The sequence below is a fragment of the Hemiscyllium ocellatum genome, chromosome 9, assembly GCF_020745735.1.
Source record: "Hemiscyllium ocellatum isolate sHemOce1 chromosome 9, sHemOce1.pat.X.cur, whole genome shotgun sequence".
Taxonomy (NCBI): Eukaryota; Metazoa; Chordata; class Chondrichthyes; order Orectolobiformes; family Hemiscylliidae; genus Hemiscyllium; species Hemiscyllium ocellatum.
The window spans coordinates 78,529,893-78,547,183 of record NC_083409.1 but is presented as its reverse complement, the minus strand read 5'-3'; the positions used below and the strand labels follow the sequence as shown (position 1 = coordinate 78,547,183).

The window sequence follows — 17,291 nt, the reverse complement described above, 5'->3', positions numbered from 1 at the left end:
GTTGTGAAACTTGAAAGGGTTCAGAAAAGATTTACAAGGATGTTGCCAGGGTTGGAGGATTTGAGCTATAGGGAGAGACTGATCAGGTTGGGGCTGTTTTCCCTGGAGCATTGGAGGTTGAGGGGTGACCTTGTGGAGGTTTGGGAAAGCACATCTTAGCAGGACTTATACACTTAATGGTAAGCTCCTGGTGAGTGTTGCTGAACAAAGAGACCTTTTTAGAGTGCAGGTTCATAGTTCCTTTTGAAGTAGAATCGCAAGTAGGTAGGATAGTGACGAAGGCATTTAGTATGCTTTCCTTTATTGAATATAGGAGTTGGGAGGTCATGTTGCAGTTGTGCAGGACATTGTGTTACGATACTGGGTAAACCCTCCTGCTTAATTGGCACAAACAACACGGAAAAAATTATTCCATGCAATAATCTGAAAATTCGAGAGGCCAAGAACTATTTAAAGTAAAAATTAATTACTTTATTTCTCAAAGTATAATAGAGAATAATTAACTAACAACTATTTCCAACTCCATCCTCTAATCGATATTTTATCTTCCTTTCTATAATGCTAGTCTAATAAAACTCCCGATTTAAGATTTACTGAAAAATTTAAATTTCAAAACCAGTCAGCTGTCGCATCTTCTCTTTGCAGATTTGCTCTCCAGGTCCGTGTCAATGTCTGTGCAAACCCCTTATCTAGACAAGTACCCCTCAGACAGTTCTGACTAGCAATCTACATCTGTGGGTCTGGTGGCAGTTCTCCTCTCAACTGTTCAATTTTCCATGATCGTATACCACACACCCACCCACACACCCCCCCCCCCCCCCACCCCACCAAAGCATCGGATTGTGTCATTGGCTTTTAAGATAGTCAATATACTAAATTCAGACTTGATTAGAATTTGATGTTTTATTTTTGAGGTATAATTTAAACTAATTGGCCTAATTCAAATCTGTTTTTGTCTCCAGGCGACCAGCTACACTAACTGCTGGACCACGTAGACCATAGAACATAGCACAATACAGCGCAGGGCAGGCCCTTCGGCCCTCAATGTTGCACCGACCTGTGAATCATTCTCAGCTCGTCCCCCTACATTATCCCAAAATCATCCATGTCCTTCTCTAAGGATTGTTTAAATCTCCCTAATGTGGCTGAGTTGACTACATTAGCAGGTAGGGTATTCCACGCCCTTACCACTCCCTGCATAAAGACCGTGCTACATTGTATCTTGTTGAGAACACTTGGTGCTGTCAGGTAGTTTTAACTTTCTTAAAGGTACAGTCACCCACATCATCATAACAATTGGTTAGGGCAGTTTTGGAATATTGCATGCAATTCACAACATCCTATTGGAAGGATGTTGTGAAACTTGAAAGGGTTCAGAAAAGATTTACAAGCATGTTGCCAGGTTTGGAGAATTTGAGCTATAGAGATAGGCTGGGGCTGTTTTCCCTGGAGCATCAGAGGCTGAGGGGTGACCTTAGAGGTTTATAAAATCATGAGGGGCATGAATAGGATAAATAGACAAGGTCTTGTCCCTGGGGAGAGGGAGTCCTGAACTAGAGGGAATAGGTTTAGGGTCAGAGCGGAAAGATATAAAAGGGACCCAAGGGGCAACATTTTCATACAGAGGGTAGTGCAATCTTTTGAAATGAGCTGCCAGTGGAAGTGGTGGAGGCTGGTACAATTACAGCATTTAAAAGGCATCTGGATGTGTATTTAAATAGGAAGGGTTTGGAGGGTTATGGGCTAATTGCTGGCAGATGGGACTAGATTAGGTGAGGATATCTGGTTGGCATGGATGAGTTGGACCAAAGGGTCTGTTTCTGTGCTATACATCTGTGACTCTATAACCAGAATAATAAGTAACTTTCAAAATTACTTAAGATTGCTCTTATAGCTGGTTTCCTATGGATATTATGCTGTAGATAAAGTTGAGACTGATTAACTAAAATAGCAATTTTTAAAAGTTGGTGATTTAGTTTACATTGAGATTGGGCCTGGTGTAAACAGAGAGTTACTGAAATAATTTGTTGAATAAGGAAAGGATTTGAAAAAAAAATGCCTTGTTGGTTACTTCCCATAGGCACAGCATACTTAAAAGGGTACAGTAAAAACCTTACTGTTTCCCATCTTGGTGATTTGACCATGACATAACACCCATCTTTGCTTACTCAAGTCTGGTACACAGATTTTAGTGTGTCCACAACTAGTTTAGCTGTTCATTGCCAAATCTGACTTTTATATCAAGAATTATCAAGTTTTTTTTTCTCCTTTGCCAAAACAGCTCACTACATCAGCCTTGCCTTGAAAGTGGATAATCACTGACTTTTCACCTGAAACCCCTTTTGTTTCCCTTCCACTGTCACTTTCTACAAAGGTAAGTTGTGACAGGCTTTGTTGTTAGTAACTCTAGGATGTTCTTAGCTGCCACTTCCTGTTGTCCAGCAAGCCAGACTCCTTCCTAGTATTCCCATCCTGACTATGTCTGCTCTGAATTTCTTTGTTGAGATACTCCCTTCTGTTCCTCTTGCTGTACTGTGGGAAAAACTGATTTTCACCCCTGCCAGAAACTTCAAAAATAAGAGCAGAATTAGGCCATTTGAGCCTCCTTTATATGTCATTCAATATAATTATAGTCAAATTCTATCTCAATGCTATACTTCCAGCTCTCTCCCCATGCCCTTTAATGGGCTTTAGTATCCATGAGTCCCAAAATGCTAGTATGTAGACACAGCCAGTTTTTAAGAAAGCGAATTGGATGATATACTTTATTACAAGAGGAAATAAAGATTAAAAACGAAGATGTTGCTCTTCAATTAATCAAGGCATTAAAAAAAATCATACCTCATACCCTGTGCAGTTTTTTTGGTCTCCTTATTTAAATCTTAGCAGGACTTATATACTTAATGGTAAGGTCCTAGGGAGTGTTGCTGAACAAAGAGACCTTGGAGTGCAGGTTCATAGCTCCTTGAAAGTGGAGTCACAGGTAGATAGGATAGTGAAGAAGGCGTTTGGTATGCTTTCCTTTATTGGTCAGAGTACTGAGTACAGGAGTTGGGAGTCCTGAAGAAGGGCTCATGCCCGAAATGTCGATTCTCCTGCTCCTTGGATGCTGCCTGACCTGCTGCGCTTTTCCAACAACACATTTTCAGTACAGGAGTTGGGAGGTCATGTTGCGGCTGTACAGGACATTGGTTAGGCCACTGTTGGAATGTTGTGTGCAATTCTGGTCTCCCTCCTCTTGGAAAGATGTTGTGAAACTTGAAAGGGTTCAGAAAAGATTTACAATGTTTTGCCAGTGTTGGAGGATTTGAGCTATAGAGAGAGGCTGAACAGGCTGGGGCTGTTTTCCCTGGAGCGTTAGAGGTTTACAAAATTGAGGGGCATGGATAGGACCAGTAGGCAAAGTCTTTTCCCTGGGATCGGGGAGTCGAGAACTAGAGGGCATAGGTTTAGAATGAGAAGGAAAAGAGGGGTTGGACCGAAGGGTCTGTTTCCATGCTGTACATTTCTCTGACTCTATGACTTTACAGAAGCTAAGTGTATAGCAAATGGTTCAGAAGTGGTTTTCTACATTAATACTTGAAATTAGTGGGATATCTTATGAGTATGACAGGTAGACATGAGGAAAGTGGGGGGAAGAGAGAAAGAGTGCACTGGTAGTTTCTGGCTCATTGACCTATACATCGCTGAAGATACGCACCAACTCAAGACACCTCCACTATCACCCCCTCAACGATGACCTTGCCTCCCATCATCTTTCAGACTATACACAACCTCATTACCTCAGCGGATGTCCCACCCACCGCTCCCAACTTCAGTTCGAGAACCCCACACCGTCCAGTTCTATCTCCTACCCAAAATCCACAAGCCTGACTACATCAGCCGACCCATTGTCTCGGCCTGCTCCTGCCCCACCGAACTCATCTTTACATTCCGTGATACTATCCTACCCTCACAGTCCAGGAACTCCCCACATATATGTTTGGGACACCACCCATGCCCTTGACCTTCTACAAGATTTCCGTTTCCCTGGCCCCCAACACCTCACCTTCACCGTATACATCCAACCCCCTATACACCTCCATCCGCCATGACTGGGCCTCCAAGTCCTCCATTTCTTCATTTCCCAATGTCCCCACCAGTACCCTTCCACTGACACTCCATTTGTTTGGCTGAACTGGTTGTCACTCAATCATTTCTCCTTTGAATCCTCCCACTTCCTCCAGATGAAAAGGGGTAGCCACGGGCACCCGCATGGGTCCCAGCTATGCCTGTCTCTTTGTCAGTTACGTGGAACAGTCCATCTTCCGTAGTTACACCAGCACCGCACCCCACCCCACCCCACCTCTTCCTCCACTACACTGATGACTCTATCAGCGCCATCCCATTCTCCCATGAGACCATACACTCATGAGGAGGTTGAACAGTTCATCAACTTCCTCTTCTTCCACCTCTGGGTCCTCCCAACCCCATGGCATCAATGTGGATTTCACCAGTTTCCTCATTTTCTCTCCCCCCACCTTATCCCACATCCAACCTTCCAACACAGCACCACCTTCATGACCTGCCCTACCTGTCCATCTTCCTTCCCACCTATCCGCTCCACCTTCCTCTCTGACCTATCACCATTACCCCAACCTCCAAGCAACTATCGTACCCTCAGCCACCTTCCCCCCCCCCCCCCCCAACCCCAGCTCACCCCTCTCCCATTCATCTCACAAACCCTTTGGCTCCCAGCTTCATTTCTGATGAAAGGCTTTTACCCAGAACATCAACTCTCCTGCTCCTTGGATGTTGCCTGACCTGTTGTGCTTTTGAAACGCCACACTCTCGACTCTAATCTCCAGCATCTGCAGTCCTCACTTTCGCCTTGTTAATGGAATCAGGTGAAGAAACAGCACTAGGTTTGACCATTGGTTTACAGTTCTCACTGAATAGAGGTTTGGTGCTTGGGGTTTGGGCGACTGTTCCTCCCCTGTTAAGGTGGAAGGTATATTTCTAGGTCAGAAGGCCACATTCAAGTCCCACCTGTCTTGGTGATGCGTTATGACATGTCCAAATCGATGGATTTAAAAATACTTGTGGGAGGGGCAGACCAAATAATCAAAGACTAGTTAGTGTAACCTCTATTGAGGGTAAGCTATTGGAATCTGTTTTGAGACTGGATAAACTTAAGATGTGGACTGCTGCCTGAAAGGGCACGAAGTATAGCAGCCCTCCCACTTGTTTTAAAAGATGCCTGGCTCTGCACTTAAATTCTGTAACCACCAAGGCTATGGATCAAATATTGGAAAGTGGGATTGGGCTAGATACCTTTTTGTTCAGTTGGCACTAGCACAGACAGGTGTTTTTTCCCTTCCAATATGTTTTTGCATGATTACCAAACCAAGCCTGAATGTTGTCCAAATGTTGATGTAGGCGCAGGCTGCTTCATTGTCTCAGCAGGTGCAAATTCTACAGAGCCTCTAATCCATACTTGTCTCCGTTCTCATCAGCAAGGGGCGGCACGGTAGCACTGCTGCCTCAGTGCCAGAGGCCCGGGTTCAATTCCCGCCTCAGGCGACTGACTGTGTAGAGTTTGCACATTCTCCCCATGTCTGCGTGGGTTTCCTCTGGGTGCTCCCGTTTCCTCCGGGTGCTCCGGTTTCCTCCCACAGTCCAAAGATGTGCGGGTCAGGTGAATTGGCCATTCTAAATTGCCCATGGTGTTAGATAAGGGGTAAATGTAGAGGTATGGGTGGGTTGCACTTCGGCTGTTCGGTGTGGACTTGTTGGGCCGAAGGGCCTGTTTCCACACTAAGTAATCTAATCTAAAAACATCTTAGTGGCAAAAGTCTTAGTGGCTCACTTATCTTTAATTTGTTGATCCTTCTGTTTAATAAAAATATCTTTGTTTTTTAACCTATCCAGACCTCTTATGATTTTGAATAAGTTTCCTCTCAACCTTCTCTTAGTTTTCATGTCGAAAGACATAGCTATCTACTTTTTTTTTTGAACATCTTTCACTTCATCTGTATTGTCGGTCTACTTATCAGATGTGCAGTTCTGAATGTGTTCTCTTCAATAATGAAGCAGTTACCTTTGACCCTTTAATCACTGTCTCAGTTTGATTCTTCTGCGTCGTGTCTTGTTTGACCTGAAACCATGGAACCATAGAATGATTACAACGAAGAAGGTCGTTTTGGCTTCTTGTGTTCATGACTGTTCTCCGCAAGAACAATTCTTCTCGTAGCACTTTGCCTTTAACCCTAAAAATTTTTTCCTCCAGTTTTAATTATTTTTTTTTTGAAAGCCACAATTGATTCAACTTCCACCAAACTCTGACTCAAGCATCCTATTCAACATCCTAAGATTTCTACTTAAATATTATTTTTGTCATGTCCTATTTCATTCATTACCATTTACTTTAAATTGTTGTCAGTGACCTTTGATTCTTCTGCTACGAGAAATGTTTTCTTCTTACTGCTCAATCAGATCTCTCAGGATTTCGATCACCCCTTTCAAAACTTGTCAACTTTCTTTTAAAGGAAAGCAACCCAGCTTCACAAGTCTACCCATGTACTTGGATCGAGTCAACATGCTAATCCTGCATCATCTTTGTTTTTGGATTGTGGACTTGCTGGCAAGGCCAGATTTATTGCTGCTGCAAATTCTGCTTGAAGCTGGTGATGAAGCTTTTGTTTTGAATTGCTGTCATCCTTTTAGCTACACTAGTGATTCTCTTGGAAAGTTCCAGAATTTTTACGTGGTGATGGTGAAGAAGCGATGATTCATTTCCAACTTATGATGGTGTGTGCTTTAAAGTGGCACTTCTGGTTGGTAGTGTTGCCATGCTTATGCTGCTTTTCTACTTTCTCGTAAGAGATTGCAGTTTGGAAGGTACTATCAAAGGTGCTATAGCAAGGGTGCTGATAATGGAGGGAATGAATGTTTAAAATGGTAGATAAGATGCTGGCGGGTTAACTGCCTTGTTTTGGATGGTGTTAAATTTGAGTTTTTGAAATGCACAAAGCTAGGCAAGTAGAAAATATTCTAACTTGTCCGTTGAAAGTAGTGAACAGGTTTTGGAATATCAAGTTGGGTTTGCTTCCTGTAGAATTCCCAACCTCTGACTTGTTCTTGGACTAGCCAGGATGAGTAGGTATAAGTTAAATTCCTGGTCAGCTCTTGGGATATTGATGGGTATTTCTAATTATCATTAGAAATGTAACAAAATTTGCTTCCAATTTCTACACTCTAACCATCATATGATCTGTCTCCAACTTGTTTCTCCCTTGATTCTCTGCCTCTGTCTCTGAAGATAGGCTTAGATTGTTGGATAAGATTCACTAAAAGTCTGCTGTTCCCATAATTACACTAACTATGCTTACCTTCACCCTATTTCCTTTAAGGATTCTCAGTTTGATCATCTCTCATTATATTAGACAGTGAAACGTCACATTTTTGTGCTTCTAATACAGCTTCCTTTTTCCTTTAACACGCAATCCTACCGTATTAAGGCTGATCAGCCTTTCAGATGTCTGTTCTATTTCATGCACTTTTACTACTTGTCCTCCCTCCCCTCTATTCTCACACACCACCCACTTGCTTCCAATTATTGGATTAATCCTCAACTATTTCCACCATGGTGTCACCAATCACATCTTCGTATTCCTTTTCAGCACTTCGAAAGATCAGTTCCTCCATGATATGGTAGTTCAGTTACTCCTCCCTTTTCCTATTATGTCTTTTCATACCTGTATTGGAGATGCAGCACTTGCTATTTAACGTCTTCTTCATACTGACCATGACACTCAGAACTCATTAACGTGATTTGCTTGTATGTTCAATTCAATATTGCTTATTCACTGCTCACAATATTGTGTTCTGTGCATTAGTGAGACCTGTAACTGTAATTCTCTACTTTGTTTTCACTCTGACCTTGCAATGTTCCAGTGGAGATTAATGCAAGCTCAGGAACCAAGAACTTTGCAGCCTTTTTGCCTCAACATTGCAACAAATTTTAAATTGTAACCTCCTGTCTTTTATTTTTGCTCTTTTTGGGTTTTGCTCTGTTTCTGTCTCCCTTATTTTGGGACAACAGCTCTTCAGGATCCTATCATTCCAACCATTTCTAGACATAGATTTATGCTTTTTCACTTGTTCAGGATCACACCCTTTCCCTGGCACAGATCTTGCCATTTCCGCTGAGTATTTATAGCATTTTGCTTTTGTAGTGAGATGAGGTGTGTTTGTTATGCTGCCATCTCTCGTTAGTAATTGAACTGCCCAGCACTATTCATGATTGGATATAAGAAGACTCCAGAGATTTCACTGGTTCTATATTCACTTAACTCTGTCCAGAATGTACAACTTCTGATTTATAGTATTGATCAACGTAGCATGAATATTGTGTTCCCCTGCCTATGCCTATCCACTACACAAACTCTCATGCTTCTAGCTTCTCCAACCTCCACTTTTTCAGTGCTCTCCTAATCATCATCACCCCTCCCACCCCAGTTATACTCTCTTCTAGCTGGCAGAAGATACAAAAGTTTGAACGTACCTACAAACAGATTCAAGAACAGCTCCTTCCCCACTGTTGTTAGACTTCTGAACAGACTTCTCAAATGTTAATGTTAATTGCTCTCGCTCTTTGCAGCTTCTCTGTGGCTGTAATACTGTATTCTGCACCCTGTTCTGCTACCCTGATGCACTTTATATGGTACAATCTGCCTCTATAGCATACCAAACCACACACTTCAGTATACTTGCCTATGAGAGCAGCTAGGAATCTTGCAGTTGGTAAACCACTTCCTGACTCTCCAAAGATTTTCCGCTATCTACAAGGCACACAAGTCAGGAGAATGATGACATACTCCCCACTTGCCTGGATGAGTGCAGCTCTTAAAAACACTCGAGGCATGACACCATCCAGGGCAAAGCGAGCCATTTGATTGGCATCATATCAATAAACATTCGCTCCTTTTACCATCAGTGCTCAGGAGCAGCTGAGTGTACAATCTACAAGGCGCACTACAGAAGTTCAGCAGGGCTTTTTGGACAGCACTTGCCAAACCCACAACCCCCCTTCCATCTAGAAGGACAAACAGCAGATGCATGGGAATGCAACCGCATATGCATTGCCCTCCAAACCACCCACCATCCTGAGTTTGAGAGATATAATTTCTTCACTTGTGGGGTCAACATCCTACAACTACCTCCTCAACAGAATTGTGGGGATACCTGTGCCAAATGGACTGTAGCAATCAAGAAAACAGCTCACCATTACCTTTTCAAGGGCAATTTAGGAATTGAATTGAATTTATTGTCACATGTATTAAGGTACAATGAAAAGCTTTGTCTTGCGAGCGATACAGGCAGATCAGAGTTAAGTAGCATAGATAAGTAAATAATAGGTAAACAGCAGCAAAAACAAAAACACTGGTATAGGCGAACGCTAAGAGTTTGAGTCCATTCAGTATTCTAACAACAGTAGTGTAGAAACTGTTACTGAACAAACTGGTACATTTGTTCAGGCTTCTGTACCTTTTTCCCCCAATGGTAGTAGTTGTAGAAAAACATTGCCAGGGTGGGATGGATCTTTGAGAATGCTGGTGGCCTTTCCTTGACAGAGGCCCTGGCAGATGGATTCTATAGATGGGAGGTTGACTTTTTGTGATTGACTGTCTGGGTGGAGTTCACCAGTCTCTGTAACCATCTCCGATCTTGACTGATACAGTTGTCATACCAGGTAGTGGTACATCGACAGAATGCTCTTGTTGGCGCACCTATAAAAGGTGGCAAGGGTATTTGCTGTCATGCCAAATTTCCTCAGCTGCCTGAGGAAGGAGAAACTTAGTTGGGCTCTTGTATCCAGTGTATCCACATGAGACCAAGAAACCCTCTTGTGGATGACCACTCCCAAGAGCTTGATAAGCAATAAATACTGGCTTAGTCACTGAAACCCACACAAATGAATGAATAATTTAAAAAAAACTTGTTTAATTGTCATTTTAAACAATACTGACACAATGTTGGTTTTATATTGCTGTTTTGTTTTCAAACAGAGAAATTCAGTTTTGGTTGGGACTAAGAGGAGAAAGAAGTTTATGGTGTGAATTTTGAGAAGAGCAAGTGAAATGACTTGAATCCTTTCCACAGTAAAAATGTGCATCTTAAGGAAGACTCACATTTAAAAGATGATGACACTTCAGGTGAGTGTGGTTTTTATTTGTTAATGGGAATGTGGGCATCACTGGCTGGGTCAGCCTTCGTTGCTCATCATCTTCTCAAGGGTAATTAGGAACCGGCAATGTCCAGACACAACTTGTACCAAATTGTATTACTGATCTATGTAAATGGACAGAGGTCAATATCAAACAGTCCTATTTTTAAAATTCTAGGAAAACCTCTTCTTTGACTAGGTTATTTATGTTGCATTGTTATAGAAGAAGTGAAAGGTCAGTCACAATTATGGCAAACTCCAAGATGGTGAAGTGAAGTGAATCATTGGAGCAGTGTAACTTGCTGAACAGAGCACATTCTGTTCATCTTATGCCAGTTATTTTGCACAGCTTTCTTTATTTTTTAAAAAAATTCTTTGTTTTAAACAATGACACCACTTGCTTTTTGAATGAAGAAGTGTGTTCTTGCAGTGGAAAATATTACCAAACTTTGAGCAATTTCAGGAATGCATACCTGGCTTGAAGTACTAGTTCACTTTATTGACAGCAGTGATCTCCACACATACTTCATAAAAATAGGTAACCTACACCAGTGGTCCTTTCAGAGGATCTGTGGAATCCAGTGGAAAGAAAGATGGTTCAACAGTGGCATCCTATCTGAAGTCCGTTTGTGTGGAATCCAATTGCTCATCATTTAATTAGTTCTCATACCAGACTCCCAAAGGTAACTGTTAGTTTGGAACTTTGTCGTTCCAGCTGACAGCTGAAGCGTTTTTACACATGTCCTTTAAAGTATCCCTAAAGCGATCAAGTACTCTTGGAATACTCTAGTTTATGAATAATCAAAATGAAGCAGCCTTGTTTGATAAGCATCACATATATCAAGAGACTTCAGAAATACATCAAATAAAGTCAAGGTTCAGGAAAACTAAATAACCCATCCCTTCATGCATCATTTGTCCAAAGTATGGCATAGTCTGCTGGTTGTGAATTGGGCATATCAACGTGTGGGCCACCTTTCATACTTTTCTTATTATTTATGGATACATTGTTAAAGGGTGGCATTGGAAGAAAATAAGTAGTGCTGTCAAACCAAGTTTCATTGTAATCCCATTTGCCTTGAAAGAAAAAATGCAGTATGTCATAATTGCAATACATTTTCATGAAAATGGATGCTTTAAGTAAATTACAAGAGTTGCTGTAGCTTATTCTCTTTAAATTATTCAGGTCATCATTAGTCGTCAATGTCTTACTAAGAAGTAAAATTCACTCTGCAACAATTTCTACTACAGTGTGGAGTAATTGCCATATACTTGGGTATTTTTGGATAAGTATTGAGGCACTGACCTGAAAAGTGCTTGCTGCCTTGGTGACCTCAACAGTGGCTAAATTGAAACTTGTGACTTAACCAACAACATAAATTTCTTTCAGATACCTGAAAGACGTGTTCAGAACTTGATGTTTTTGAATTTGAAATTGGATGTGAGATTTAAACTTATTTGTAGAGGATTTGCATTTACACCTTCACTTGTTTTATGAAGTGGAAAACTAAAACACAGTATTTATTTTTGATTGTCACGTGTTTTACTTCCATAGTTACTGTTTGTTGACATGCAAAATTTATGTTCAACATGATTTAACACAACACCATCGAAACATTCTAGAGAATGAAGATGTCAGTGAGAACAGCTTTACCAGTAACTGCTGCAGGCCAACAGAGGAAAGCAACTGAATCAGCTAGTGAGCACTGCCAATTTAAAAAAAAGTGAAAGGGAAAGATTGTCATAGTTTTGTACTGAGCTATGTTAGAGTTACAATAACTATTCGTATCATTTCATTGCCTTCAACATAATCAAGATCTAAAGGCAATTCACAGGAGCATTATGAAACATGATGCTGATTCACGTAAAGAGTTACTAGGTCAAGTGACCAAAGCTTTGTCAAAGAGATCACAGAGTCATAGTTACAGAAGAGGCCCTTCAGTCCCTCAACTCTTTATCACCAAAAATACATTGTTATCTACACTTGTCTCATTTTTTCATACTAGGCCATGGCCTTGAATGTTATGACACTTCAGCTGTTCATCCAAATGTTAAAGGTTGTGAGATTACTTTCCTCAGCTATCCTCCCAGGCAGTGCATTCCAGATTGTCACCGCTCTTTTGAGTGAAAAAATATTTCCTTCAAACTTCCTGCCTTGAAAAGTGTACCCCCTTCTTCTTGATATAACAGCTAAGGGGAACAGCTGTTTTATGGAATGTCTTAGGACATGTTGTCCTTGGTCTCTAACTTCAGCAGTTTCACCAATTACTTTTCCTCCATCAGAGTGGAAGGAGAGATGGTCACTGATGATTACATAGATACTGAAGCAGCTCTTTCTATATGTAGCAAAACCTGGACAGCCTCCAGATTTGGGCTGATGCATGGTGTGTCTGTTATTTGTCACTTTGCCAAGCAATAACTATTTCAAACAAGAAAATCTAACCATAGTCCTTGACACTCAATGGCACTGTACCTGAACCTTCACTATCAACATTTTGGGTGTTTAAAAAAAGAAACAAATGAGCCATGTACATGCTGTGGCTACAGGAGCAGCTCATGGGCTAGGAATTCTGTGGTGCATAACTTGCTGCATCCTAATGCCGGTCTGCCATCTACAAGGCAAAAATCAAGGCATTTCCCATTTGCCTGGACTTGTGCAGCTCACCATCTTGGAGAGATGCTGTTATACTTTTAATGTCCCTAGACTAGTAATCCACAGATTCAAACTAATGTCATTGGGAACATGGCAACTGGTGGAATTTAAATTCAGTTACTAAGTATGGAGTCTAAAGCTATCTCAGTAATGGTGACTATGAAACTATTGTCATAAAAACCATTTAGTTCACTAATGCAGACAGGGAAAGAAATCTTCCATTCTTACCAGGTTGAGCCTGTGTGTGTCTGCAGACTTGCAACAATGTGGTCAACTCTCAACTATCTTCTGTGTAATGGCAGACAGTTCAAAGGCAATTAGGAATAGGCAACAAATACTAATCTTGTTGGTGATATCCACATCCAATGTCCTAATTAAAAGAAACACTTGACAATGCTATGCAGGACAAAGCAACCCAATTCTCTGACACCATCTAACACCTGAAAGGATGAAGACAGCAGATGTGGAGGAGCACCACCGTCTGAAGGCTCCCCTCCAAGTCACATACCATTCTGACTTGGAACTATGTCTGTGTCTCTGTTCCATCACTCTTGCTGGATCAGTATCATGGAAAAAGTGTGGACTCCAGATTCTGGGGAGTTAGTCAAAAAGTGTGATGCTGGAAAAGCACAGCAGGTGGGGCAGTATCCAAAGAGTAGGAGAGTCGACGTTCACTTCCCAACAATGTAGGGGTGTGTTTCTATGCTCCAAGGACTTTAGCGGTTCAAGAAGCCAGCTCACCATCACCTTCAAGAGGTCAATTGAGAGGTCACTCGCATGAACCACTGCCTGTGATGGGGAGTTCCAAATTCTTAGCGTTGTTTGGGTGTAGATGTTTCTTTTGAATTTCTAATTGGATTACTTGCTGACTATCTTGTTTTGATCACCTTTTTAGTTATGCTTGCTCCTAGACAAGGAAACTTCCTGTCTCTATCCACTCTTTAAAACCCTAATAGGTTTGGTCTAAATCTGAGATAAGTAGATATTTGCTTTCCACATGTTATAAAAACAGGTTTGGATGGAGTTAGGTTTCAGATTGGGCAGGGTGGTGTTAAAATGCAAAAGTAGGCTTGGAGTTGAGTAGTCTATTTATTTTACTCAGCTTTTTTAACTTGTATGCCCACGCATTCGGATATCATCCTTGTTGATATTCTTTGCACCCTGCCTATGGCCTATATTACTTCTATACTATTAGTAATATTCAACACTTGTTTAGTATAACTTCTTTACCTTTCAATTCTGCCTTTCTAGAAAAGTCTTTGTTTATAACAACATAAGTTGTGAGAAATGTTCCAGGAGTCCATAACTGGGAAAGGAGGGCATGAAAATGGATAGGGGTGTGTCTGTGGATAGTGTCCACATAAATTATCAGAAGATATTTAAGGCTCTGTACAATAGATTACCCTTATACATGTGGCAATGGATGGAACCTTGTAAATTAAGTTGATAGGTAGAATATTTCCTTATCCTTCCCTTTTTCTAGTTTATAGGATATGATGAAGGGCATGTATCACTTTCTCAGATCTGTATCTGAGACTACTACTTTTCAGAAGATATATCAATGATTTGCATGATGGAATAAAATTTTTTTGAATTTGGCAGATAATATTAATTTTGGCATAATTGGTTGTGTAGATGGAAGCAGGAAGCTACCCAGATGCATGAAATATATCTGGGCAGATCTATCGTGCATTTATCTCTGAGGAAATGAGAAGTAACTTACTTTGAAAATGAGATACAAATTAAGATTTTTGAATGTACTAACTTGGAGCCTTGCAAGAGTTCCAACTGTTAGATTGCCATGTATCCAATTCATTCTAGTACAAATGATGATCAAAAAGAGTGTTCGAAATCAGATATGAGTGTTTTGTTTGTTTTGGTGCAGAGCGTGTTTTAGTCAGAAAATGTTTGAGTGCTGTATTCATTTTGAGCAGCAAATCTCAGGAAAGATGTATTTGATTTGAAGGGACTACATATCTCCGATTCTCCAGATAATATTTAAAGTGCTAAATTATGACCGGTTATGTGCACAATAACTGAGTTTAGAAGCTGGAATGATTATCACAGCAGTATTTAAAATGATCTGAGGATTTATTTGACTATTTTACTTGGGGATTTCAGAGCAAGGAAATATATAGACTTGATATCAGAACTAGATAATTTTGAAGTAGAAGGGGAAAGTATATCTAAGGAATATGGAGTTAATTAGAATTTAAGACTGAAATCAATCAAAAAATTGTATTTGGAAACGGTGTTGGGCTTCAGTAGACAATATACTCTCTGGCCTATCGTGCCTGTGCTGATTTTTTTTGAAACAATTGTCCACTTCATTCCATTCTCAGCTGTTTTCCCAAGCACCCTTTTTTACTCACCCCACCCCCCAACCTCTCCTTCCTCCCAAAGGTACTTGGCCATGTATTAATCTTACTAATGAATCTTCCTCCATCACCCTTTTCAGACAGTACATTCAGGTCATAACCATAATTTGTAGTTCTCCTAGTCTCTCACTCTGATTCTTTTGCTAGTAATCTTTAAACCTGTATTCTCTGGTGTTTTTTTAATTCCTCTGGTTATTTTATGGCTGAAGAGAATTCAGTTGCTCACTGCTGGATAAGTTGCTGAATTAGGAATTAAGTTAATGGACTTTATTTCAAGATTAAGGCAATCAGCAGCACTGTTGGTTCTGTGTAATTGCGTACAAGTAGTTCTATAATGTGGTGGCTATGTTCTTGTGCAAACCCGCATTGTAGAAAAATCGCGCTTGAGAAACAACACTTATGGACTTGGCAATTTCATTGCATTACAGCCACCACGTTTTAAAAGTTCATGCTTTAGAATCATAGAATTCCTACAGTGTGGAAACAAGCCATTTGGCTCAACAAGTCCACACCGTCCCTACAAGTATCCACCCCAGACCCATTCCACTACTACCTCTTGCATTTCCTCTGACTAATGCACCTCACCTACACATCTCTGAACACTATGGGAAACATAGCATGGCCCATTCACCTATCCGGCACATCTTTGGACTGTGGGAGGACACCAGAGCGCCTGGAGGAAACCAACTCACTCACTGGGAGAATGTGTGCAAACTCCACATAAGCAGCCGCCAGAGGGTGGAATAGAAGCCACTTCCTTGGTGCTGTGAGGCAACAGTGTCCCCAATTCATCTCTCACGTTGCAACAAATTTGTGTTAACAAGGCAAACCATAGCCAAATAACCTGTAGTTATACTGAGGAGCATTTGATTAATTTTTAGCTTCATTATAGCAAATTCTTTTCTTTATTAGCAAAAGCATGCTTGGATGAGAGAAGCTGGTGAGTTGCAGCCTTGAGTCTTAGAATTGTTTGAAGTTGAATGATTTTGCTGTAACAGTTGGAGTAAATGTACAGAAACTAGAGGGGAAGTTTCTAAACCACATTGTGAATTCTGGACAAGCTTTAAGCCACTGTTGACCTAGTGCCAGTGTTCAGTAGTATTGCTAATACTAAATTGCGACCCAGCATCTTTTCAAGAGTACACAAACAATCAACTTAGACTTGGAAAACCTGCCTCAAAGGTTGGATATGAAGGCTTCATGTCAGATTTTATATGACAGTGATAATTTTGTAATTATTGATGTCAGCAGAAGAATTGGGTTAATAGATTTTATTGAATGACTAAATATGTCTTGTCTTTCCTTCAGCTCGCTTCCAACTAAGTAATTGAAAAGAATTCTAGATGCTAAAATGTGAAAGCCATTTTTGCCACACTCTGGAATGGATCGAAACAAAAGAAATTCGATAGCTGGCTTGCCATCAAGGAATGAGCGACCAGAGGATTTTGATGGCAATAGAGAAGGTGGCATTGCTCAATCAGGGACAGGGTTTCCATCAACCTACAGAGCCCTGAGTAGTGCTGTATCCAGACTTACTAGACTTGACGATTTCACCTGTGAAAAAATAGGATCTGGATTTTTCTCTGAAGTTTACAAGGTTTGTTAATGTATTCTAGTACTTACCTTTTGTAAAATATAACTGGCAGTGAAGGACTTATAATCTCTGTTATGAAATGTGATTTTTATATTGCTTGTATCTTCCTCATTTGTTAATCGGTAGTCTTTGGAAGCCAGCGAAAAGAATGGTCAGTATGAATCCCAGGATTCTCAGTGGCTGTATTGCTGTGTAATTTGCTGTTGACCAAGAGGAGAAAGCCTGTCTAATGTGAAATATCTTGAAATCTTAATCGAGCCTGATTAAGCTTAAAAGAAAAACATGTTAATGTTATTGTACTATAAAGGAAGTGCCTTAATTACTTCTGGATGCTGTTGAAATGTGAACTGTTATTGTGAATGTCAATCTCCTTTTGGATATGCATGTTTCAGTTCCTTGCTTGAGACATGGTCCCTTGTAGTGCAGTGGTAGTGTCCATGCCTCTGAGCTAGGAAGTTA

General features: G+C 40.7%; 1 protein-coding gene across 3 annotated transcripts in view; it reads left to right on the top strand.

Annotated features, from left to right (window-relative positions):
- tesk2 (testis associated actin remodelling kinase 2) overlaps positions 1 to 17,291 on the top strand; it is a 90,448-nt gene that overhangs the window by 12,889 nt on the left and 60,268 nt on the right. For 2 of the 3 annotated variants that reach the window (XM_060829861.1, XM_060829860.1), the window contains exons 2-3: positions 10,050 to 10,196; positions 16,547 to 16,835. In XM_060829861.1, the coding sequence (XP_060685844.1) occupies positions 16,620 to 16,835 (216 nt within the window). In that variant the 5' untranslated portion in view covers positions 10,050 to 10,196; positions 16,547 to 16,619. The remainder of the gene's footprint in view (positions 1 to 10,049; positions 10,197 to 16,546; positions 16,836 to 17,291) is intronic. The other variant, XM_060829862.1, reaches the window with a different exon arrangement.